General features: G+C 47.3%; 2 protein-coding genes and 1 long non-coding RNA gene across 3 annotated transcripts in view; 2 read left to right on the plus strand and 1 right to left on the minus strand.

The window, feature by feature from the left end:
- Positions 1-8,961, plus strand: part of CACNG4 (calcium voltage-gated channel auxiliary subunit gamma 4) — a 43,024-nt gene extending 34,063 nt beyond the window's left edge. Inside the window, exons 3-4 of the mRNA XM_027654684.1 lie at positions 3,623-3,763; positions 4,596-8,961. Of these exons, the coding sequence (XP_027510485.1) occupies positions 3,623-3,763; positions 4,596-5,134 (680 nt within the window). The 3' untranslated portion in view covers positions 5,135-8,961. The remainder of the gene's footprint in view (positions 1-3,622; positions 3,764-4,595) is intronic.
- LOC113952522 lies at positions 5,114-11,764 on the minus strand. Its single transcript, XR_003529572.1, has 6 exons — positions 11,249-11,764; positions 10,511-10,598; positions 10,258-10,425; positions 7,751-7,887; positions 5,685-5,832; positions 5,114-5,186 (listed from the first exon to the last, which is right to left on the minus strand). It is a non-coding gene; the product is annotated as an uncharacterized LOC113952522 (long non-coding RNA).
- A 1,587-nt stretch (positions 11,765-13,351) lies between these two features.
- CACNG1 (calcium voltage-gated channel auxiliary subunit gamma 1) lies at positions 13,352-23,396 on the plus strand. Its single transcript, XM_027654691.1, has 4 exons — positions 13,352-13,619; positions 19,346-19,420; positions 21,533-21,670; positions 22,368-23,396. The coding sequence occupies exons 1-4, from the start codon at positions 13,379-13,381 to the stop codon at positions 22,592-22,594; spliced, it is 681 nt and encodes a 226-aa protein (XP_027510492.1). The 5' UTR covers positions 13,352-13,378; the 3' UTR covers positions 22,595-23,396.
- Positions 23,397-23,468: the final 72 nt, after the last annotated feature.

The raw sequence follows: 23,468 nt of genomic DNA on the forward strand, positions 1-23,468 counted from the left end.
ATGTCTAAATCCAGAGGAGATGAGCTCATACCTATATGTAATGGGGACCAAATAATTCTCTAAGACCGGAGGATATTTGCATCCTGTTTCAAAGGAGACACGAGAGCTTCCGTCCCATTTCTGCCCTCTGCAACACCCTTGCAGTCTGCTGGCTCCATCTCATTCTCCACTCTTTCCAGCCATTTCTTGGCACAAGTTTCTCAGAGGGACATGTTGGGGATAATCCTTATTTTTCCTGCTTGGCTCAGACACCAACACAGTGTGCATCTCGTGCTCCTGAAAGAGCAGCATGAGGGGTCTCAGCCTGCTCCACAGACTCCAATTTAATACAGGCTTCAGCAAAATTCAAGCATTCTAATGCCAGCAGGATCAAGCCCTGGTTCAAACCCCTATGGAAATCAGTGAAAAAAATGGCTGATTTTAGGAGACCTTGGTCCAGGACGTGGGTAGGAGCAGTCTGGATTTTGCCCTTCAGTGTTCAAGCTGCTCCCTGCAAAACCAAGCAAACGACAGCACAGCGACGACTGACACGTGCAAAGGAGCTCGAACAAGACCCTTCCTATGGAACCTTCCCTGTGGCAACACACTCCAATCTGTGTGCCTAAAAAAAATCCCCTTCTCCTGGCTGTGCAGAGCCCCAGTGAGTGGCAGATGTACCACAGAGTGCAGTCCACGTGTGCTCCGGCTTCCCCCCCTCTCCTGCCTCCCTCCTCTCCCACTTCCCTCCTCTCCCACGTTTTTTTGGGCACACAGAAACCAAGCTGCTCCCATCCAGCAGCACAGAAAGCACATGCACCTCTCCCTTTGCAGGAGGGAGGTTTCAGCCGTTCTCATCCCGGGGGGATGTCAGGGCTCTCCTGCTGCAAGAAGGGGCACTGGGCATCCCGTTTCAGGGGCATCTCTACACTTTCATGCCCTTCTTCCCTGAGTGCCACAGCATCCCCTTTTCCAAGCCTCTCAGAGGAGATGAAAAGCCCGAGCAGAGGCCGGGGCTCGCAGCCCGTGGGGAGGAGCAGCGGCTCCACCGAAGGAGGTGTCACCACACATAGCTGTGCACAGCGGCCAATGCAAACAGACAGGACGGTAAACAAGGGGGGGGAGAAAGCAAGGGAGAAAGCAAAAACCAGATTGCCTTAATGTTTTTTGATGTGCTGTCATTTTATTACCAGTATCAGGAGACATATGTAAATTCTACATGGTACCTATGAGCTTCCTTTGAAATTTCCGAGCTGAAAGTACACATTGTAGGAAAAAATATACTGGAGAGTTTTACAGGAAGAGAACACTGTGTGTTTTGTTTCTCTTCAGATTAATTACCTACTATGGAAGAATTATCTCTGGAGATTATTGCTACAAGTAGAACAACCCAGCCTTTATATCTGGCATGTCTGGCAAGTTCCTTCCAATGATATCAGTGAAGAATTTTAGGAGAGCTCTTTGATGTAATTGAATTCATTATAAACAGCATGGCCATAAAATATAGGAAAAAACATCTAGAAAGAGTGGGCCACAAATTTTGAGACAGTGCTGCCTTCAGCCAGGGCACTAAGAGGCAGTGATTTGGGGTGCCTTAATGTCCAGCAGCAGAGATTGACTGTGAATCTTTTTCTAATTATTGATTCTAAAAACTGACCCAGAAGCCAAAAGTGCTGTTGCTTTGTATCAGCTGCGTGGGGGTGCAGGCAGGACAGGAGAAGGGGTTCTCACCTCTCAACAGGCTTTGACCAGAGACCTTACAGCCACATCACTTGGATGATGTGCCAGTCCTTGCGAGACGCTGCCTGAATAGCAATGCCCCCGCCTGAATGGGGTTCAGATCCCACCAGAAAATGCCCCCTCTGTGAGGGACACGTGCGGCGACGCTGCCACTTTGGGGAGGGATGGACTTTTCTCGCTGTTGCAGATCGATACAGGCAGGATCTTCCCAGGCAGGGCCTGTCTTCTTGGGTTTGTGTTCGCACTGTCCTCAGGAGGGCTGGGCCGTGGCAGGGGCTCCAGGACTGGACAGAGCACAGGCAGCAAACACCAACCCTGCCCCTCCACCGTCAGTGGGAGCTGTGCCACCAGTTACCAGGGGAATCGTCAGGGAGCATGAGTCGGGGATGCCATGGCCATCCACAGTAAAATGAGAAGGCATCAGCTGTAACATCTGGCCATTTCTCCTGGGGAAACGGGCGCCGCTCTCCGTGCGTGTCAGCCAGGGATGGCACCCGGGAGAGGCCGCGGCACTCACGGCACCGCGGCAGAGATGTCCAGATGGCGTTTTCTCCTCTCCCAGTACTCAGCCCTGGGGTGCCCGTGTCCTCCCAGTCTGTTCTGGGGTTTCCATGCCCCTCTGACAGCAAACTCTGACTCCCACTCGCCTTGGGCATCCCCACACCCTGGCACCCCTCACCTTGCCAGGACTCCCCTCCGTGCATTCACCTTTCCACAGTTCCCAGCTTTTGGGTGATCCTATTTTCCACAGCACCTTATCTCCCCTTCTTCAAAAAAAAAAAAAAATCCTCTCTCTACAACAATAATGCAAGTCGGTTCCTCACTCTGCCTTTCAGGAACCCCTGCCAGCTTCTACCCCTTTGGTTTTTACAATACAGACATCCCTCTTCTCATGCTTGTTTATTTTTTCTCAGCCCTTTTGTTCCCTCCCTGCTGCTTCCCTGTCGATTGCTGCTCAGTCTGGTTGTGACCCGACTTTGAAAGCTGGCTTGAAGTGGTGTTCTAATATTTTTGTGGGGGATTTTATAGCCCATGCTGGTGAATGGACTGAAGCACACAGAATTTTAAATGACTCTACTTTGCTGTCAGAAAACTAAACACGAACATCTAAGACACACTTGTTAGAATTTCTTCCTTAGAAATCTGAAAGGTTGCGATGTCCTTAATATCCAACAAAAGAAAAAGGAGTTATTAGCTGTGCTTGTTGGCAACATGGATGCTGCTGGCTTCAAAAACTGTGATTTGCTCACCTTGCACATGTAGCAAGGAACAGATCCGTCTGCTCCAACCGTCCCAAACCTCGTAGGGTTCATAGCCAGCTCATGAATTTTTCACAGCTGCTCCCTGCATGATGCTGGGTCTTACTGTCACTTACCTCATGCTTTGCCAGAAATATTCTGCACATGATGGCATCAGATAATGTTGATAAGGCTGGACTTCCTAGGAGAAAGCTCAAAAGATTGAAGCTACTCAGATGAGAGCCTGGCCACCTACCCAAGGTCTTGGCTCCCAAAAACATGCTCAGAAATGCAGAATCAGTAATAATTCCAAAATAAGAAAATTAGATATTAGGGAAAATTTCTTCACTGAAAGGATTGTGAAGCATTGGAACAGCTGCCCAGGGAAGTGATGGAGTCACCATCCCTGGAAGTGTTCAAAAAATGTGTGGATGTGGCACCTGAGGACGTGGTTTAGTGGTGAACATGGTGTAGGTCTGGGTTGATGGTTGGACTTGATGACCTTAAAAGGCCTTTTCGAACTTGAACAGTTCTGTGATTCTATATCATTCTTCTTAATGATTCTCTGAAAAGCCAGGGACTTTGAGACTCTAATCTCCACATTTGCACCTGAGGAGGCTCCTGAAATGATTACTCTCTGTCTTGCTTTTCTCCCCGTCTCCCTCCAGGCATCGTCCGCGCCTCCAGCGTGTTCCCCATCCTAAGCACAATTTTACTCTTGCTGGGAGGACTCTGTGTCGGAGCAGGAAGGATTTACAACAGCAAAAACAACATTATTCTCAGTGCTGGGATTCTCTTTGTTGCAGCAGGTATGTTCTCCTTAAACAGAGTCCTTAAGAAGCGCCACCTTTTGCAACTGAAAAAGACTGGAAAAGCTCGCTGGCAATTCTTTCCCTGGCACCCCTTTCCTGGATTGAGGGCATTAACAACATCACACCAGGCAAATTTCTTCAGACACAATTATCTTCTTGAAGCCCTAAAATAAGTATATTCTAGGAAAGCCTTTAGTTTCCCTGAAAAAGGAAGTGAAAATCAGTAACAAGCATGTTTTACACTATTTAAAATGTATTAAACATTAGATGAATCAGGCACCTCTTCCACCTAAGGCCTTTTCCTTATTTTTAATATGGTGGCAGAAAACATTCACCTCTGATAGGTGAGCCTGTTTTTCACCCTAGAAACATCTGAGAGAGTCAGCCCCATTGTTAATAGCTTTCCCTGAAGCCTGGATTAAACATGCTGCATTTAGATGAAAATTCAGCAAGGTGGAAGAGAACTTATCTTGATCAAGGTGAACAGCCATAGCCCTGAGCTCAAAATGTATTTTTATCATTATTCTGAATGTTAGAATCCCACTAACAATATTAGTGAGCTCCCATATGCTGCTTCTTTCCCGCTGTGGAAATGAAGAGGTGGGGAAAAAATCCGGCTGAATATTTTGGCATCCGTGCGAATGTACCAGACATGGATCCATTGTTTGTTTTTCAAGAATAAATGGAACCTTGAGACAAATTAAAGAGTCAATAAATGTAATAAATTTCCTGGTCGCAATCTTTGAACCATTCAGGTGCAGAAAGTAACATATCTTGAATTTCAGCTTCGCAGCCACATAACCACTGATTTATGTTTTTCTTTCTCTAGGTCTAAGTAATATCATAGGGATCATTGTCTACATATCAAGCAACGCAGGTGACCCAAGTGACAAGCGAGATGAGGACAAAAAGAACCATTACAACTATGGTTGGTCTTTTTATTTTGGAGCCTTGTCTTTTATTGTGGCCGAAACCATAGGTGTTCTGGCTGTGAACATTTATATTGAGAAGAACAAAGAGCTGAGGTTTAAGACCAAGAGGGAATTCCTTAAGACTTCCTCCAGTTCTCCTTACGCCAGGATGCCAAGCTACAGGTACAGGAGGAGGAGGTCCAGATCCAGCTCTCGATCTACGGAGCCTTCTCCGTCCAGAGACATTTCCCCGGTTGGCATGAAGATAGCGAGCACCATCCCCATGAACGAGATTTCCATGTACACCCTCTCCAGAGAGCCTTTGAAGGTCACAACGGCTGCCAGCTACAATGCAGACCAGGAAGCCAGCTTTCTGCAGGTCCACAACTTCCTTCAGAAGGAATTTAAGGAAGGACTCCACGTCAACATGGTCAACAGGAGGACGACGCCTGTTTGAAGCACCTTCCTCCCTCGCGCTTTTTTTGAAGAAATATCAGAACAGAAGGGATCTGTCATGAGAGAGAAGGAGCGATGTTAAAATACCCTCTCACCTCTTTAATTGTGGCATGTGTTGAGGTAGCAAGTGGAGATCCTCTGGACCAGCATAAAGATGTTACACGCTCGTAGCTTTTTTTGAAGCTATTTGGAGTTTGTTTCTTTCCGTTCTTGGTGTCACGAGACGAAGGCAGTTCATGTCCCTGCACTTTTGTAGTGTGTACACAGTCTTGGAGAAACTGCAAAGGACTGGCCACCAGTGTGTTTTAAAGGATTACAGAAAAATTGTTGTACGACTTTTTTTTTTTTTCTAATATTGAGATCCCTTAATACAAACTTGCAAATATAATTTATAATCGAGCCCAAGGATGAATACGAACTACTCATCAAGTGAGCCACTTTCCTTTGACACAGCGTAAACTTTGCCTCTTTCAAAAAAAAAAAAAAAAACACCAAAAAAACTAAAACAGAAAAAAAAAATATTTTTGAAGGCAACACTTTCTAAAACTGACCTGTGCCACTGAAACCGTAGAGCACCCACGTACTGAGCAGCGTGGACTCCCTGATGGGGTGGTGAGGGAGTCCCCCATTTCTGGGTGTGAGGCATCCCTTGGGGCGATGCAGGTCGAGGAGAAGAGGGTTGGGTGCGTCTTGAGACACCTGGACAAGGGAAAAGATTAAAGCAGGTGGGACTTGAGCATATTTGCCAATATCATTTCTTGCCTAACGTTTAGAAAACTTGAATTCCTCATCTCGACGAGCCCTAGTGCCTGATCCGGCGAGGTGCTGAGTGCTGCCTGTCAGGAGCCCCCAGAGACACTCCCAGCGAGGGCGAGGAGCAGAGCTGAGCCAGGGTGGCCGGTTCCCTGCGACTGCATTCCTGATTTCCTTACTGCTTTCACAAGTGCAACACTAACGCTACTGGGAACTGAGATCTCTAAGCAACGTCGGGAAAAAAAAACGAGGAGCTAAACTAGCAAACCTTCCTGCAGCAACGGGAGTGGAGCGTCGGCAGAGCAGATGGCAACTTTGTATTTTTTAAAAAAAGAAACCAGAACAAAAAAAAAAAATAGTCACCGTTTATGAGATATTTATTAAACTCTTTTTATTATGAATAAGTGCCGCATGGTGCAAGGTATAGTTGCTTTTAGATGGAAATGGTGGTTCGACCTGATTTAATTTATTTTGTAACGATGCATCTACTTACGTGCAGAGAGCCCACTGCAAACTCTATGCATCACGTAAGGAGGGAACTAATTTGTACCCTTTGCTTCTGTATGTTTCTAAAAGAGTCTGAAATATTTTTTTTTCTTCTTCTTCTTCTTATAAATTCCTGCTTTCATTTTTTACACTTAGGCTTGGATCTCAAAGCTCGAGGGCCTGACTCAAAGGTAATTTAATTTAATAGTACTCATGCTGATTTTAGTGACCACTCGACCAAGCCATATGAGAATGAGGTGCCCGATTCCCCTCAGATGAATTAGATGCAGTGAGAGAGGAGCATCTAATTCCCAGAGATTCCTTTGAATATGCCCACCATCTTTACCCAGAAGACTAGAGAAGTGGTGACAAGGGAAAAAAAAATCATGATTTGGAAAGCTTGGCTCACTGATGATGGGAGATCTCAGCCAAACTGTTAAAGCCTCTTTAGTCTTAATTTATCCCGCGATGGCCGTGACTCGGTGGTGGTTTGGATTCAAGGCTTTCAGCTAGTGGAACCAAGTCCTCCAGGGAAATCCCGGAGAAGCTGCCTTAACATCCCAAAAAGCAAGTTAAACCCCCTCTCCCCCCCCCAGATAAACCCTGCTTAAGCCTCTCTCCTTGCAGGAACCAAGACACAATTCTCAATTCTAAGCTAAAGTCTTCCCCTAGTCGCTGTTGAGCTCTGCTGGGCCCTCAGCCTGGCAGAGCCACATCGTTATTTTGGCAGAGGTGGGTTGGAGCCTTCATCCCTGCTCATTAAGAGTTTCCATTCAGGTTAAAACTCTGCTGGGATCCTTTTATCGAACCTCTGAACTCTGAGAGCTAAAGCAAACGGAGCGATGGGAACGATTTAAAAGTAGAAAATGTTGTGCTACTTTCTGTATCAACACACTATGGAGAAAGATGTTACACAAGCTTTTTAAAAAAAAAAAATTCAAACAGAGGCAGACAAGAAAACTTTTTTACCTACTTTTCGGCTAGGACAACATAAAAGAGTTCTAAAATTATTAAAGTTCTTGATGAAAGGTTTTTTTTACAAGAATCTTTATGCTTTCAGACAATAAATTATTTCCTACTTTTTGAGACTTCGTAATATTAAAATACTTTGATTAGCTATGATAGAAGTAGAAGTTTGCAATGAAAAAAAACCAACCTTCTGTCTCATTAGTGTGTCATACTAAGTGCTAACTAATTTACATCTAATTATAGTCGATGTATTTTTCAAGTGCAATTTCCCAGAACTATTTGTTTCCCACTGTGTTAATAAACTAATAGTTAGAACTAAGTCCTCATCCGTGTTTACTGTAATTAAGAATAAAACCATTCCCTTTAAAACCAGGAGTTAGATATAGGCTGTTTCTCTAAACTCATGTACCTTGAACTGGAAGTTGACAGTGTGAGGTTTGCTCCGCGCGTTGGTTTTGTTCTTTTAATCGTCCTTCTCCAGTGAATGTGCTTCAAACCATCTGATTCCAGCCAAAGTCCAAGGTTTTCCTTCAGCCCAGGTCAGACCTGCAGAGGCACGTGAAGTGGTTTTACACCACGTTGGCAAAAAAAAAAAAAAAAAGTCTTGCTGAGGGTTTTTGGGGTGTTGCTCCTTGGCAGAGCCTTCTCCCCCAGGGCAGGGCTGCTCTCAGCAGCTCCCCGAGTGTGATGGCCTGTCTCGGTCCGAGCCAGAGCATCTGCTCCTTCTCCAGCAGGCACCTTGGAAAAATGGAGCTGGAGCGGGGATCATGGGATGCTCATGGGATACGGGGTCTGGACAGGGAACAAAGGCACAGAAGTGGAGGTAACAGGGACCAGAGCTTTTGTCCTGCGGGAGGACAGGGGCTGCCATTGAAAACTCACACAGTTGCAGTGCAGTAAATTGTTCAACCAAAGCAAAAAAAAAAAAAAGACTTTTCACTTGACAATCCCAGTAAAAAAAAAAAAAAATCCTCAAATAATCAGTCCTTTCCTGTGGAAAACTTTGATTCCAACAAAACTGAAAAATTTGCAGCATTCCTGCCCATGAACAGTCTCGCTCCATGGCTGATCTATCTGAACAGTTAGATTGTGCTCAGACTTTGAAACCACTCAGTGATAGTTTAAAAAAAAACATCTGTTCTTCCACATCTCTCTAGTTTCCCTGGACAGCATCAGAAAAATGAGCCCCATTTCTCAGCAAGGCCTGTAGATATCACAGAACCATATCATTAACGATAATCAGTTTTCTGGTATATAACATACTGTAAAAGCAGAACCAAAAAAAAATAAAAAATGCTGTTGGATCAGATTTGATTTTCCAGGAAACAAAGTTTCAGGTGTATCATCAGCTCTCTCTTCCTCGTTTCTCATCCACAGTAGGAGTAAAAAGAGAAATCACTTCAGCTGCCCAGACATCTAACAATAAACTATTTTTCTATTTCCTTTTCTCTCTGTATGGATCACATATCCACAAGGGCTAATATATCACGTCCCTTGAGGCTACATTTCTGTCTGCAGTTCTAAAGTGTTATTTCCACTGTGCTTCAGTTCTACTGGTATAATCACAACCATGTATAATGTACTTAATCCTTACTTTTTAAATAAACCATTTTAAATGTATCTGGGTTTGTGTGGAGAAAGGTATATAGATTTTTAATTTCCAGATTCTCTGAGCTGAGATTTCTGTATTTATGTTTTCATGTTTCTCTCTGTTTGATTGCAGCTGCTCATGTTACTGGAAGCCAATATATGGGAGGAGATAGAACTATTCTTATGGTCTCATAGACCACAAAATCTCCAAGATAAGCTATCCTCACAATATTTCCAGTTAGTTGGGTTGGGAACTAAGAAAGACCTTCTGGTTTCCAGCTTCAGTGCCGATTTTGAGCCTGGTGTGGTGGCCAGAAGCCACTGCAAACCACCATGGAGAAAAACAACCCGGTGTCTTCTGAGGTGCTCACCCTGAGCCTGTGCTTTCCTCCAGCTTTTGAGGTTTCATAGGAACTCATCCCCGAGCATCCTCCTCTCCCCTGACCTTGCCCATTTTTCCTGAAGGAAGCCCGACCCCACATGCTGAAGCTCCCACAGCCTTGCTCTGATCACCACCCCAAAATCCCGGTGGGACGAGCGGTGCCGAACACGGGGCAGCAGTTCAGCAGCCTCTCCCTGCTCCCAGACATCCCGAGCCATCCCTGTATATACAGGCAATATTTCTTCTTCAAATCCTTCTTTTAACTTCACCTCCCAGCTCCTCAGCCTCCAGACTGTCTCTAAAGATGAAGAGTGCCCGTGTCTCTCCATCCGCCTCTCCCGGCCATGTGATGAATTGGCACGTCTGGAGGGAGGCAGGGGATTCATCTTTTCAAATGCCTCTGACACACGGCAGAGAAGCCCTTTAAAGCTCGAGCCCAAAGCTGGTTCCCCTGGACTGAAACAAATAAAGGCTTTTCCCACATTGCTGAGCGAGTCCATGGGTGAAGTGGTGACCCCAGGAGCTGAGGCTGCCCTGCTGTGAACGGGGCTGTATCAAAAAGTGGTGTTTGGGGTGGGGGGAAGTAAAGACAGAGTCCTTAAAGCTTTGGAAAAAGAGTCCAGCGAGGAGGATGTGGCATTACCTTGGAATGAGAAAAGTAACAGACATGGGCGGTGCTGAAAATAAAAGGGAATGGAGAGGCTCTGCACCTGTCTGCAATCCAGCTCAGTTTACAGCCCCGCTGCCGCCCTTCCCCAGAGCCAGGGGATCGCTTCCCAGAACGGCACACCCGGCACGGCGGCGGTATTTTGGGAGAAGGGAGCTTGGATCAGTCACACGGGTTGACCAGCCCTGCCTGTGCCCCGTAGGGAAGAGACTGGGCTGCGAACAGCAGGGTGGGGGTCTGTTAAAAAATAAAATACCCAACCAAAACACGCACTCACACATTTTGCTCTTGCCTTCAGAGCTGGCAGGATTTCGGCCCCAGAATCAGGGAGCTTCTGGAGGGTGCTCTTAGTGTTGTTGCCAAGTATTGGCCATGCAGAGCCCACCACGATCCCAGTGGTCTCACCCCACTGGGGCAATGCAGGCTGAGGAGCCCAAATAGTTTCCTGTTGGAAAAAAGCTGTTTGCTGAACTCACATTTGAGCTGGGAGCAGACCAGCTGCCGGCTCCCCCTCTCTGGGTTATTCTCACCTGGGAAGGGTCTTCTGCAGAACATCATTCTGCCAGCAGGGAACCACAGAATGGGGTCAGTCTGGTTGTGGTAAATACTGAGGCTGGTCTGGAAGAAATACAGAAGACTGTAAGTGCTGGGGAGCAGAGCCAAGCCACCACCTCTGCCAGGGAAAACACAACACATAGTTGGGCTTCAGGCACCTCCTTTGGCATTTTCTCCAGTAGAGAAACAGAATCATGTCCCTCACTCGCCGCTGCTAAAGTGCAACTAATTACAACCCTTCTGCTTCCCAGCAGGTCCTCATTAATAGTCTGTTTATATTTCATGTGATATTGATTTTTAAATGTGAATACTTGCCACCTGACACAGGGAGACTGTGTCCTTTTCTCCTCCAGAAATCCTTTTGCTTCTGCATTTGTCAGGTGCCCACCTGCCCCATGGAGCCCCCAAAGCCCCAGGGAAGGCAACTTCACTAGGACAGAAGTGCCCAGGTTGAGGACAGAGGCTCAGCCCAAGGGCAGAGGAGTCTTTTGGCTCTCACCAAGGTGCTGATCACCAAATATCTGCCAGAAGCCCCCAAAAATACACGGAGCCTATGCTGGGAGGAGGCGACAGCAGCATCCTCACAATGGGGCTGCATGAGCTCATGTAGCTAACCCACAGAGCCCATGGGGAGCAATAACCCACAAAACACTTTTTTTCCCATGGATTGTCAGCTCTAGGTCGTTTTTTGAGGGATGGGGACAACATCTGACCTCAGCTGCAGCAGTGTGAGCTTTCAGTCCCCAGGGAAGCCACTGCTCCTCGTGTTGGGGTTCATCGAAGTTCATTCACACTCCCAGTTCCACTCAGCAGGAGAGAAGGATGAATTTTTCCCTTCTGATTTCACTTTAGTTGTTTCCTGGAAATTAGGAAACTCAAAACAAAACCAAATCCATACAACTTATCCAGATTGAAAGACCTAAATGAGAACAAAAAGCATGATTCTTCCCAACACTGGAAGAGACACAGAGACCAACACCAGCGAAGAAATTAATGAGTTCCCACCCTGCAGTCCTTGTAGGTTGTAATTAGTCTAAAGCAGGATCATTAGCACTTGCTTCCTCAGCAACCAGAACCTCACTTTGTGCCCACATTTGCAAACACACATTCACTTCCCTCTGTTCCACCTGTGGAGTTTGGAGCATCAAGGAAGCGAAGTGAGGGTGCAGCTCCTGAGACCGACTGATGTCTATTGAAATTTAACAAGAGCCTTCTTCAAAGGAAAAGGCATCACATCTTTAATGCATTCCTTTGCTGGTTTAAAGCCTGCTCCCTTTAGGCTTTTCTGTTTCATGAGAACTCTTGGTTCTGGTTTAAATGTAATCCTCTCATACCTCTCCCAGCCCCAGCATGGATGTGCCTGTGTTCTCTGGTCCCTGCCTTGCTCCATGTCCCCACTGTCCTCCCTGGTCCCTATCTCCTTCCTCTCCAATTTTGCACCACACACCTTCAATCCTCCCCCTGGTTCCCACATTCCCATCAGGAATGGGTCACCAGATGCCATCCCGGGTTCAGACATGTCCCCCACTCCCCAGGGATGTCTGAGTCAGCCCTGTCACACATCAAGCAGAGTAACATTAGGCCCTTTAAGCCATATTTCAATTACAGTTATTTTGGATCAACATTTTTTGGCTTACTCTTTATTTTCCCTGCTTTCCCACACTCTCCTCACACCTCAACTCCTTGCTCCACATTGTCCTCATCAATTTGAGCTGACACCTCTGCACCTTTATTTTGACATCAAACTGGGGTGTTAATAAAGCAGGACTGGAGTAGCTCTGACATTATCTTGACACAATGATATTTGCAGCTTTCCACTGGCATTTTTTTACCCATTCTTTAACATTCAGGTACTGTCACCCTCCTCAGTTTGACATCACAATTGTAATGTCGCCTCCATAGTGGCCTCTGCATTGACATTATCATCAAATTAGCTTTACAATCAGTTGGAGTATCAAAGGGAAGGAGAGAAGCTGGTCCCAGGAATCTGGGCTCAGGGAAGTCACTTCTGGAAGAAGGAAAGGGCATGTTGGGTGGCTGCTGGAGTTACAGTAGGCATCAAGAGGAAGCTGGTTGGTGAGAAAGCAAAGAGTACTCAAGGTTTTGCATTAGAAAAAATAGGAAAGAAAAAAAGACACCAACCCTCCCCCCCAAAAAAAACGCACACACACACACACAAAAAAAAAAAAAAAAGGGGGTAAAAAAAGCCCAAGGAAAGACCACAAAAAACCATCCCCAACTACTTGGAATAGTTCAGGTTAATTAAAAATATTATTATAAAAAACAAACCAGAAATAATTATAATAAAAATCAATACTAAAATAAACAAGTTTCCTTATTTTGCCATTTTCTGCTGCAGTTCTGGGCTCTGGAGGGACATCCAGCTCCGAGCTCCATACAGGGGCCACTGCGAGCCACAGGCGTGGGCGTGCAGCACGAGGGCTCCGGGGCTATTAAACTGTTTAGGATCAGCCTGAGCTCAGGCCCGGCACTATTATAAACACAGATATTTTTATAACCTCGCTGAAAAGTTAATGGTCCCATTAATGCCTATTTCTGGGCATGCTGCAAGTCAAGACGTCGCAGCCCCTGAGCGGCGGCCGCTGTGCCGAGCGCCCGGCCGTGGGAATCCAAATCCCAAACAATCCGGGCGGGATGGGGCCGAAAGCTGAGCTGTGCGTGAGGAGCCTCCCGGGCACCGGCTGACACAGCCCAGCAGCTGCCTGCGGCCGCCCCGCTCTCCCCAGAGCTGACATTTCCAAACACGCTCACATGCGCCAGGATTTCGGGAGACCTCTCGAACCGCCCGCCGCGCTCCGCCGGGAGCGCCGCTCCGGAGCGGGATGGACGACAGCAAACCCCTGAAGGTGCGGCTGACGTTCTCCGTCATCCTGGTGGGCATCTCGCTGCTCTTTGCAGCCGTAGTGTCGGACCACTGGGCCGTGCTCAGCCCCAAGGTGGAGGAGTTCAACGCCACCTGCGAGGCCGCTCATTTCGGGCTATGGCGGCTCTGCACAAAGCGGATTTACGTGCAGGAGCAAGGCCCCAAGGAGAAGGGCTGCGGGCCCATCAGCCTGCCAGGAGGTACGTGACCACCCACCCGTGCATGGGAGAAAGCACCAGGCACTCAGGCCAGGCTTTGCTTAGGGCATGGCAGAAGGAAAACAGGTCCCGTGTCCCATGGCACTTAGTTCGGGATGGGGCTCGGCCCTTAGTTCGGGATGGGGCTGCACGGGGCTGTTTTGGTGTTGCTCTGCAAACACAGCCCATTGCCATCCCTCCTGCTGTGAGTGTGTGCTGGCTTGCCTTGCACATCTGTTTGTGACCATATTTGAGTCTCCTGACAGCAGCGGGGAGAAGGGGAGGAGGATCAGGCACGGTGGAAATCACAAAGGGAAATGGGGATGGAGGGAATTTGGTTGAACCCCAGCCAAGGGCCCTGCAGCACCCAGACACGCTGACAGCAGCGGGCAAGAGAGAGGATTTATGGGCCCACCAAACACAGCTGGATCTGTAGGATTTCCAGATCCACACAATCATGGAGGAACTGCCTGTTCACAGCCGTTCCAACAACAGCCGTTCCTCAGGGCAGGGAGGAACTGGGACCTGCAGCGTGGTTTGCCAACTTTCAGAAAAAAAGAAAGTCATCAACTGAGTTTGAATCAATTTCTCAAGGACTTATGGAGCCTCCTCACCTCTCGCTGGAGGCACCTGCTCCCACACACGTCTCCACCACGGGCACCTCCAGCCCAATCGATGGGGAGGGCAGGGGGCACAGCGGCTTTCCGGGAATGCTGTTCCATTCCCATGGTTAAAGGAGCTCATTATGTTTTTGCTGATTGCCAAGTCAGCAACATTCGCGCCGTTTGCACTAATACCCTCCCTCCATGACTGAGCCACGCTGCTTTTTCAGAAGGCTTATAGGGGACTGGATGCTTTCCAGCACAGAAATATAACAGGATTGCCTTCGTGTTAGACTCGCTGCTTGAAATGAAATATATGTTAACACATATTTGAAAATTTCCTGTGAAAAATCTTCCTGCCTGGGCTGACTGTATATTCCCTGTATTACTCCAATTCTTTATCTCTTTGGTCCAAATTACGTGTTGGGAAGAGAGGAGCTCAGCCTCAGCGTGTGGATCTGCCTCTAACCAAACTTGGGAGTGTGTCATCCATATGCTTAATGTCTCTCACGAAGGTACTTACGTGCCTAAGAAACACATCCCTCGCTGAGCGCCTTCCCTCGCGCACGGAGAACTCCCACGAAAGGAAAAACAATAGGAATTGGTGCATAAACAGCAAAATTGCACAACTGTGGGGTAAATATAAAGCTCATAAATATCCAGCTGTCTGCACAAAGCAGATTCGCGGGCAGGGCACAGGAAAGCAGCCACTATCTTTGACAGACATCAGCATGTGCTCGCACAGACGTTGAATCACATCCCAGCGCCGCATTCCGCCAGGCACAGAATAACTGGGATCGGTGGAGGGGCTGAGGTGCCCACCCCACACCGGGGCTGGCTCTCCAGCTTTTAAAGATATTTGGGAATTCGGGTGGCATTCCGCACCGCAGTCACGTTACAAAGGGTGAAATTCGCACCTCAATTATCCCATAAATATCTTTCTCCCTGTTTTCCTCGGGCGAGGAGCGGAGCAGGGGAGGGGGGGCTCGGGCTGCTGAGCGATGCTGCGGCCACACGGCCCGTGTTAGATTGATTTCACACTTCTGGGAAGGGATGTCAGCAGGGAAACACCAGGGTTGGGAAACCTGTAGCAGCGGAGAAAATGTGAATGAACAAACGTGCAGTGAAAGAGCAGATGTGGGCACTCCTTTTCCTGAAAATCATGAGATATAACCAGACGTTACTGCCAGGACTGGGAAAGAAGCATCAGAATTTATCACTGAATTAATAACCATTTACCAGTCGCTCCCTGTGGAGGAAATGGATGGCATGATTAACGTTATTTATTAGGCTTTGAGCTCAGCACAGCGCAGAGTGGGGAGGGTGACTTGGCTCACAGTCCACAAAGCCGGGCTGTGATTTAGGCAGAGCTTTAAAATTTTACAGCGCCTTTCCGAGGGTGTTGACAAATTGAAAAGGGTTCAGCATCCTGCTGTAACAAATAAAAAGATCAGGCTGTTAAAACCGGGCAAATTCAGATTCATACTGAGACATTTTTAACTGAGGTCAGTGGGCACGGGGGCATTTTATTACCAGCTGTAAACGGAGTTCAGTGTCACTGCCCGTAACTCCAGGTCTGTGCTGTCCTGCAAAGTGGGCTCCTGTGCTCTGGGCAGCAGCAGGGGCTGCTCAACAGCTTAAACAGGTTCCTTGTAAAGTGCTCAGCAAATGGGTTCTCAGCAGTGCTGTCTCGTTCCCGTGTCCGTACAAGAGATTCACTCTGCAAGACAGGTGTGAAATTAAACTACTTGGAAATACCATCTCCAAAACTCTGTCTGTGTCAAAGGCCTTGTTGGCCAGGTCAGAGCCCAAGGCCTGACCCTCCCCACCCCTCTAAAACCCCCTCTAATTGCTGCAGCAGGTCCTGGCTCCCAAACTTAACACAAGTGGAAACCTCACACTAAAATCCAGGATTTTCTAACCATCCATCCTGCCACAAACCCACACATGCTGTGTCCATTTTAGGTACAAGAGCAAAGTGGGCTCCAGCCCCCTTCCAACCTGTCATTCCAATCCTCACAGGGCACAGCTGCCACCTGAAACTCTGCGTGGCCCAAACATCTCATTGTCTTTCCACCTTTTCTTCCCCCACAAAGTCTCCAAAATGCGGCCCCCCAAGGTTCAACCACAGTTCAATGGGATTGCACTTCTCCTGCATCCATGAGTGTATCCAGGAGAGGTTGGAGTTGAAAGACAGATTGGTCCATTTGTCCCTGCACTCCTCCAGGAGCGATGGATCTGAAGGGAAGGGAGCAGGAAGGCTGTGAGGGTGGGTGACCTTGCAGGGCAAGGACACTGTGTGATAAACCACATGTTACAACCCTGATGTCCAGGCGACCACAGAGCCCCTGGACTGTCCCCATCAGCACAGTGGGGTGACATCATGACAGAGATAATGCCTTTGGGGTGCAGAGAAACAAAGATTGCCACAGAGCTTTCATCCATTATCAAACCCAGTGTAAGTCCTGTCCATTATGCAAATGTAGTGTGACAGAAATGGGCTTTTCTCTTATTCATGATGGCACCAGAGAGGTATTGCAGTGCCTCAGTTCTCCTGAATAAAAGGGAGCCTTGTTGAAATGGATATTCCCAGCTCTGCAGAGCATGGAAGCATCTTAAAACTGGAAACAATACATGTCACCAAAAACAATCTAGTCATACTTTCCCACAATAAACTAATCTTCCAAAAACACCTTCCCTAGAGATAAACCTCTCCTGTGATAACCCCTTTTATCATATCTTGGCAGAGCTTTGCTACAAGCCCCAAGAAGATGCAGCTTCATTTCCTGCAGACAAGTCCATCTCCAAAAGATGGTTTATGAGGATGGAGGGTGGACTGGGCTGGTTTGGTTCACCTGCAATGGACACAGAGCTGTGCTGTGCTCCCCACCACACCATGTCTGGATGGCTTCACCTTGGGCTTTGTACTGCCTGGGGGCTCCTCGGAGTTCAGGCTTTTCAGAGAATTAATTAAAAGCCCAAACCAAACAATCGCAAAATAAAGTGTCCCAGTTTCATCCCATCTCCTTTCCATTTAGCACAGGACCAAATGCTCCCCAGACTGGGATCACCAGACACAATGCTCAGACTTGGCCACCACTGAGGCACCGGCAGAGGCACAAAACCACTGCTTTGGGACTCAAAGTTTGCCATTTCAGTCACAGAGGGCTCAGTTCAAATATATTTCCTCCAGTCGTTTGCAAGGATAATAAAGAACAGGTCAGGAGATGCCAGAGCTAAACATTAACCTCGCCAGCAAGGAGGATGTGCAGATGAAATAAAAGTCAGCTTACAAAATTAAGTAGATAAGAGTGTCTCGAAGGAATCTTCCACTAACAGGCCCAAAAACACTGCTTTGCAATTGCCTTTCTCCTGGGAGAAGGAAAATGAATCCTCCTTGAGTCAGTAACTGCAGCATCTGCCATTTACATGACAGAAAAAAACCCACAAGAACCAACAGGTAAAATACAGTGCACTGGGATCTTCTGCTGGGGAAATTCATGCTGTAAATGAACACAGACAGAAACCCAGAGGACTCCCTGTGGGGTCCAGTACCCGACTTGGCTCAGGCTTCCCCCCACGACCTGTGCTGGAGGAAAGGACCACAACATCCTCACAGACTTTCTCCAAGCTGGTCCTGGGAGCTGGTGCTAACTCCTGATAACCATTATTGAATGGATGAGATGCTGGCATTAACAGAGGCCCCTTGCTTGCCTGTGTTTCATGCAGCCTGGGGTGATGGGAGCCCACCCTGGGGTGCCAGGGGGGTGCTGGGTGGGTGCTGAGCGTGTCCTCTCCAGCAGAACGGTGCAGTCAGAGCTCAGAGCGTCCCCACAGTTGTGCCCTCCCAGCCAAATTCCTGGCGAGCAACTGCTCTCCCAGCTCCACAGCCCTCCAAACCTTCAATTAAACCAGTTATAAATAGCCAGAACACCCTCCACCCCAACCCTGCTGCTGCCAAAGCTCCGAGTCAGCAGGTCCTCAGCAGACCCTTCCCATCCCGCTGAGGCTGAAGGTCTCCTGTGTATCCACTGGCAGCAGTGCCACTGCTCCACTGCTGACCCTCACTGGGCTGGGGAGGAACAAGGACTGTGGCCATGGAGAGACTCAGCCACCAATCTCCCTCCTCCCATATCCCCCTGCCCCACAATCTTCACCCTTGTTCACTTCATAGCCCTCCTGTAACACCCCTGGATTTGGCAGAGTGCTCGTGGGAAGTCCAGAGAAAGGAACTTCATGAAGTCCCCTCTATCCACCTCTGCTGTCTTATCAAACTCACTTAATAGACTGCCCTGATGGGATCAAACCTCAGTGAAGCCTGGTTAAATGAGAGCCTCTTTGCCCTTGGTTCATGCAGCCTTCCCTTCCCTGGACAACTGTTTGGGCTTCAGATAGCTTTGGTCTTTTTTTACTGTGCTCTTTTTTTACTGACAGCCAAAAGAAAAAAAAAAAGGCCCTCAGCATCCCTATTTTAGTAAAACACCACGTGCTTTGCTGCATTGCAGCGGCCTCACCTCTGGGACCCCGATATGGTGGTGACATCCCACCCCATGCAGCAACACCCCCCCACTGTCCCACAGGGGTCTGTGAGCTGGGGGAGGAAAGAGCCAGGAGGGAGAAGGTGTATGAGGACACTTCATCCTCCCTTTTTGCACTCCAAGCTCACCACAGGAGGGTGATGCCACTGTGGATGGGCTGGCAGTGGTGAGGGGAGGGGAGCTGAGCTGCCAGCTCAGCTGTGGGCACGGCAGGTCTCATCCCCAGGAAACACAGCAACACAGGGAGGTAGAAATGTGTGATGGCCAAAGACAGAATGGGAAAAATTATCTGTAATTCATATTTTAAACAGATGAGCAATCAGTGTGCAAAGCTCAGGGAGGGAGCAGCCCACAAAAGGTATCAGAGGGGCTTCAGCCTGGCCCGTGCTGGAGTTGGTGTCCTGGCATGCCCATGTCCTCATCTGCTCCCAAGGAAATCAGATCCAACTCCAGCTTCTCAGCATCTCCAAGGGTAGCAAGGCTCAAAAACATCGCAAGTTTGATACATCAATAAAAAACTAATTCAGTTTTACTACATTTTATCAGAGGTTTCCAAGTGCACAAAATTGAATTTCCTTTTCCCTTTCAGACCACAACTGCTCCTACTTCAAGCACTTCACTCCAGGAGAGACCTCAGAGATATTTGAAGTAACCACCCAGAAAGGTAAGAATAATTCCAAAAAGGTATTTTCCTAGTGTTGTACGAAGTGAAGGCTACAGAAGATCAAAGGTAAAGGGGTCCCCAAAATGAAGGTTCAGCCCTGGTTTCACTGAAAGCAGCAGAGGAATTTCTATCAGACACCATCAGCTGGGGAAAATGTGGAAAATGCCCTGGACAAGGTCAAATCCCAGCTTCCTGGAAAGAATTATTTTTATATATGATCACACCCATAAACATGATTTTACATAAGTTGTCCCACAAATATATAACAACATCAATACACTGGAAAAAACTGCAAAGAGTCTTTTCAGCACAAAAATGACTTTACAACGTTGGCACTACCCGTGACACTCAGCCTTTGCCATGGAAGGGGAAAATATTAATAAACCCTAAATGAATAAATCATACCCCAAGCAGAGTGCTGACCCTGAAAAGAAGTGCAGAGGCTCTCTGAAGACCATTAGGAATTTTATGCTTCATATTGATCTTATATGAGAGTCATGTAAAAGAATGGAGCGATCGATGGACAGAAGGAACAGGGATCCTGCAAAGACACGCACGGTGTTCACAGAAAAGTAGTCCTTCACAGACAAATTTCACATTTTTAGTAAGTCCCTGATATAGCCAAATATTTTGAGGGCTCCTCTAACATGCTCCTCTCTCTTTCTCACCCTCTCATTGAGGACAAACCCCTTTCTAGTTTGCCACACAACACATATACCGTGGAAAATATGAGCCAGTGGTTACATTACATGTATTAAACAATCTGCTTGGCTTCCAGTGGAAATTGTAATGGTGGGAAACCCTGGAAAAAGGGTTTTCTAAAAAAGCAGTTTCCTGAGACAGGAAAGATTGGGAATTTTTAAGTGGATAGATGAGCATATATCAGAGCTGCCTGCTTTTGCTCTCCTGTACTATCAGATCCAGCCACCTGATCTTAAAAATGCACCCGATGCCTTCACAGCATTGCAGAAAAAATATCAGGAGAACTTCTTTTTCAGAAAAAAAGAAAACAAAAACAACAACAACAAAAAAAACCAAACCCACAAATATCAGGAAGAACATCTTTTCTTTGGGGCAAAAGGAAAAACTTAAGATTTTACACCGAAACAAACTCTTTCAGGCAGTTCCAGCACAGAGTAAAAAGAAATGTTAAGGAAATGATAATAAAACAGTGGGATGAAAACCAGTGAGAACAAAGAGTGATTTGCTGTTCCCCTTCACAGAAACAGCTCGTTTGGATGGGAGCTAATTAGGAACAGGCAAAAAAACTCTTCATGATTTTGCCTGGGAGATTATTTTTTTAAAATGCCTTGAAAGGCAAATATCATCAGGCACTGTGATGTTCACACATGGCTACACATGTTAAATATTAAACTAATCTGAAAACGAATACAATATGCAAATGAAGGCCTGAATTATTCAATTAGCAATTCTCCCCCTCCATTCGGGCACTGAAGGTTTCTGGAGCTGGGGGAAGTGTCCAGAGTGCAGCTTTGCTGGCTTAGCAAAAACCAGGATTTTTTGGGAGGGTTTAATTCCATGCCCTGAAGAAGCTGGGTTTTCACAGAGCTGGAAATCGTTGTCTTAAAGGGGAAAAAGAGTGAAAATGTGCTGTTCAAACACTTCCCCCCTTCAGATGCCCACGGAGCACTGTCTGTCTGTGCATCAGTTCACAGGGCCTCACCAGGGCTCTGCAAGGGAATACAAATAGCAGAGAGCTGCCAATTTACTGTGAGAGCAGAGTGTGGGGTGATGGAAGGAGCCACAGAGCCCAGTGAGGCTTTAACAATAACATCCACGTGGCAGAGCTCACACAGCTCCAGCTCAGCACTCCACCATCCCCATCCAGATGAGCTGATGAGCAAAAGTGCCCTGTGCTCCCTCAGCAAGTGTTCAGAAAGTGTTTCCCCCTCCTGCTCTGATTGTATACCCTTCACATTCAAAAGATACCTGGCCAGTACTCACCCCTGTTTTTACTTGAGGGGAATAATCCACCAGAGCCACCTCACCACCTCGTGTTGCTCAGAGTGACCTACCACAATGTCACCACAGCTGATGGCTCAAAATGTGCACACTGTGTCATTTTTGGTGGTTTTTTTTTCCCTTTGGCAGAATACAGCATTTCAGCTGCAGCCATTGCCATCTTCAGCGTTGGCTTCGCGATCATTGGGACGATCTGCGTCCTCTTGTCCTTCAGGAAGAAGAGGGACTATCTGCTGAAACCAGCATCCATGTTCTACACCTTTGCAGGTACAGGGTGGGCGCTCCCATTCTCGCACTTGGGTCATGGGACAACATAAGGAAACTTAAGGTGGACCCTGGGGGGATGGAGACGCTTCTAAAAGTGCCCTGAAAATGGCATTTCCTTCCCGATCCCCGTGTGGTATGAGAACATCCTGCTCAGCGAGCATTGCCCAGTCTGTGTTTTCTCCAACTCTCTTTAAAAGGGATATTTCTACCACGAGCACTGCCAACCCCAGTCTGAACCAGGGATATACAATATTCAATCTCATTTGCTAAGCCTCAAACCAAAGAAATGGCTGATCCAGGCCCAAAACACACAGCTGTGCCCTGAACACATGAAGACTTGTGTTTTCACATGAGCCAGGAATACCTTGACATGCCACAATGAGGGAAAGACAGAGGTGCAAATTGTCACCTCAATAAAAATCTTACTCAACCTCTGGAAAAGCTCCCCAGGGAATGCAATTATTCCTCCTCCACTTTGAGTTTCCCATCCAAGATCACACTCACCAAGTCACCAGCTGACCTGGGTTAGAGCAGAGCTCTCAGCAGTTCTGAGCACTGGTTCCTCCCAGCACTGGAGTCAGTGACTCACCTGTGACTCTCACTGCAGCTCCTGCATGGGAACGACACATGAGGCGGTTAATTAGGGATGAAAAACTGACAGCTGGTTACTCAACCCACTGCTCCTCTCTCCCTTCAGGTCTCTGCATCATCATCTCCGTGGAGGTGATGAGGCAGTCGGTGAAGAGGATGATCGACAGCGAGGAGACCGTGTGGATCGAGTACAGCTACTCCTGGTCCTTCGCCTGCGCCTGCGCCGCCTTCGTCCTGCTCTTCGTCTGCGGCATCGCCCTCCTCCTCATCGCCCTGCCCCGCTTCCCCCAGAACCCCTGGGAGACCTGCATGGATGCAGAGCCCGAGCACTGATGCTCCCAGCACGGGGAAAAAAAAAAATATCCAGAAAGTGTTCTGAAAAGATTTGTATTTTTTAAAATGTCTGGGTCCCACTCTGCAATGTGCTCTCCATCAAGTGAGTCATTACTGAACCAAGGCATGTTCGATTGTAATTATTGCTTTCCTTTTCTTTTCCTCTCATTTTATCCTTTTTTTCCCTCTTTTTCTTTTTTTCTCTCTCTTTTTTTTCTTTTTTTCTTTTTTCTTTCTTCTTTTTTTTTTTTTATTTTGTTTTGAAGGAAGCAGAAAGAGCACTCAGCACCATCCTGGGTGTGGGTGAATGGCACTGCTCTGTGCCAGTTTGGGGTGCCCTGTACTGATGTAGCTGAGACAGCTCAGGCCACAGAGAACACAGCTTTGCTAGGGAGATGTTTGGTGTGGTTAGGTGCAGATTTGTGAGGGATATCAGGCTTTTATACATTACTGGGTCAGAGAGAGACACTGAGAAACTCTGGCTCCATGAGGAGTCCGTGTCCTCATTTGCGCCGTGCTCCTCTCCCTCGCTAAGAAGGGTTAGTTCATCACTGGAGATCCTTATGGTCTTCTATTAAACTGTTAAAATTTGAAATGAAATCAAGACAGAACTTTGAGTAGCATTAGGACAAAAATTTCCCCTCCAAATTTACACCCTGCAGTTCCATTCTTTTGAATCAAGCATAAAATCCCACAAGATAAAGAGGTTTTTTTGTTCTGCTTAAACTTCAGCGGCAAAGCCAAGAAGTATTAAACATTAAGAGTGATATTTTCCTTTAATAAAAAGCATAATCTTCCAGTAGCCTGATTTTCTGGAAAATTATTTTGATGGATGAATCACTTGGCCCATCAAATTCTGCCAGGTCCAGAACGA

Source organism: Corapipo altera, unplaced genomic scaffold (genome assembly GCF_003945725.1).
Source record: "Corapipo altera isolate COAL_440 unplaced genomic scaffold, ASM394572v1 343, whole genome shotgun sequence".
NCBI lineage: Eukaryota > Metazoa > Chordata > Aves > Passeriformes > Pipridae > Corapipo > Corapipo altera.

Coding starts and splice junctions, on each gene's coding strand:
- CACNG1 (XM_027654691.1), top strand. CDS start 13,379: ATGGACGACAGCAAACCCCTGAAGGTGCGGCTGACGTTCTCCGTCATC. Junction 13,620..19,345: donor GCCCATCAGCCTGCCAGGAG/GTACGTGACCAC, acceptor TTTCCCTTTCAG/ACCACAACTGCTCCTACTTC. Junction 21,671..22,367: donor CATGTTCTACACCTTTGCAG/GTACAGGGTGGG, acceptor CTCTCCCTTCAG/GTCTCTGCATCATCATCTCC.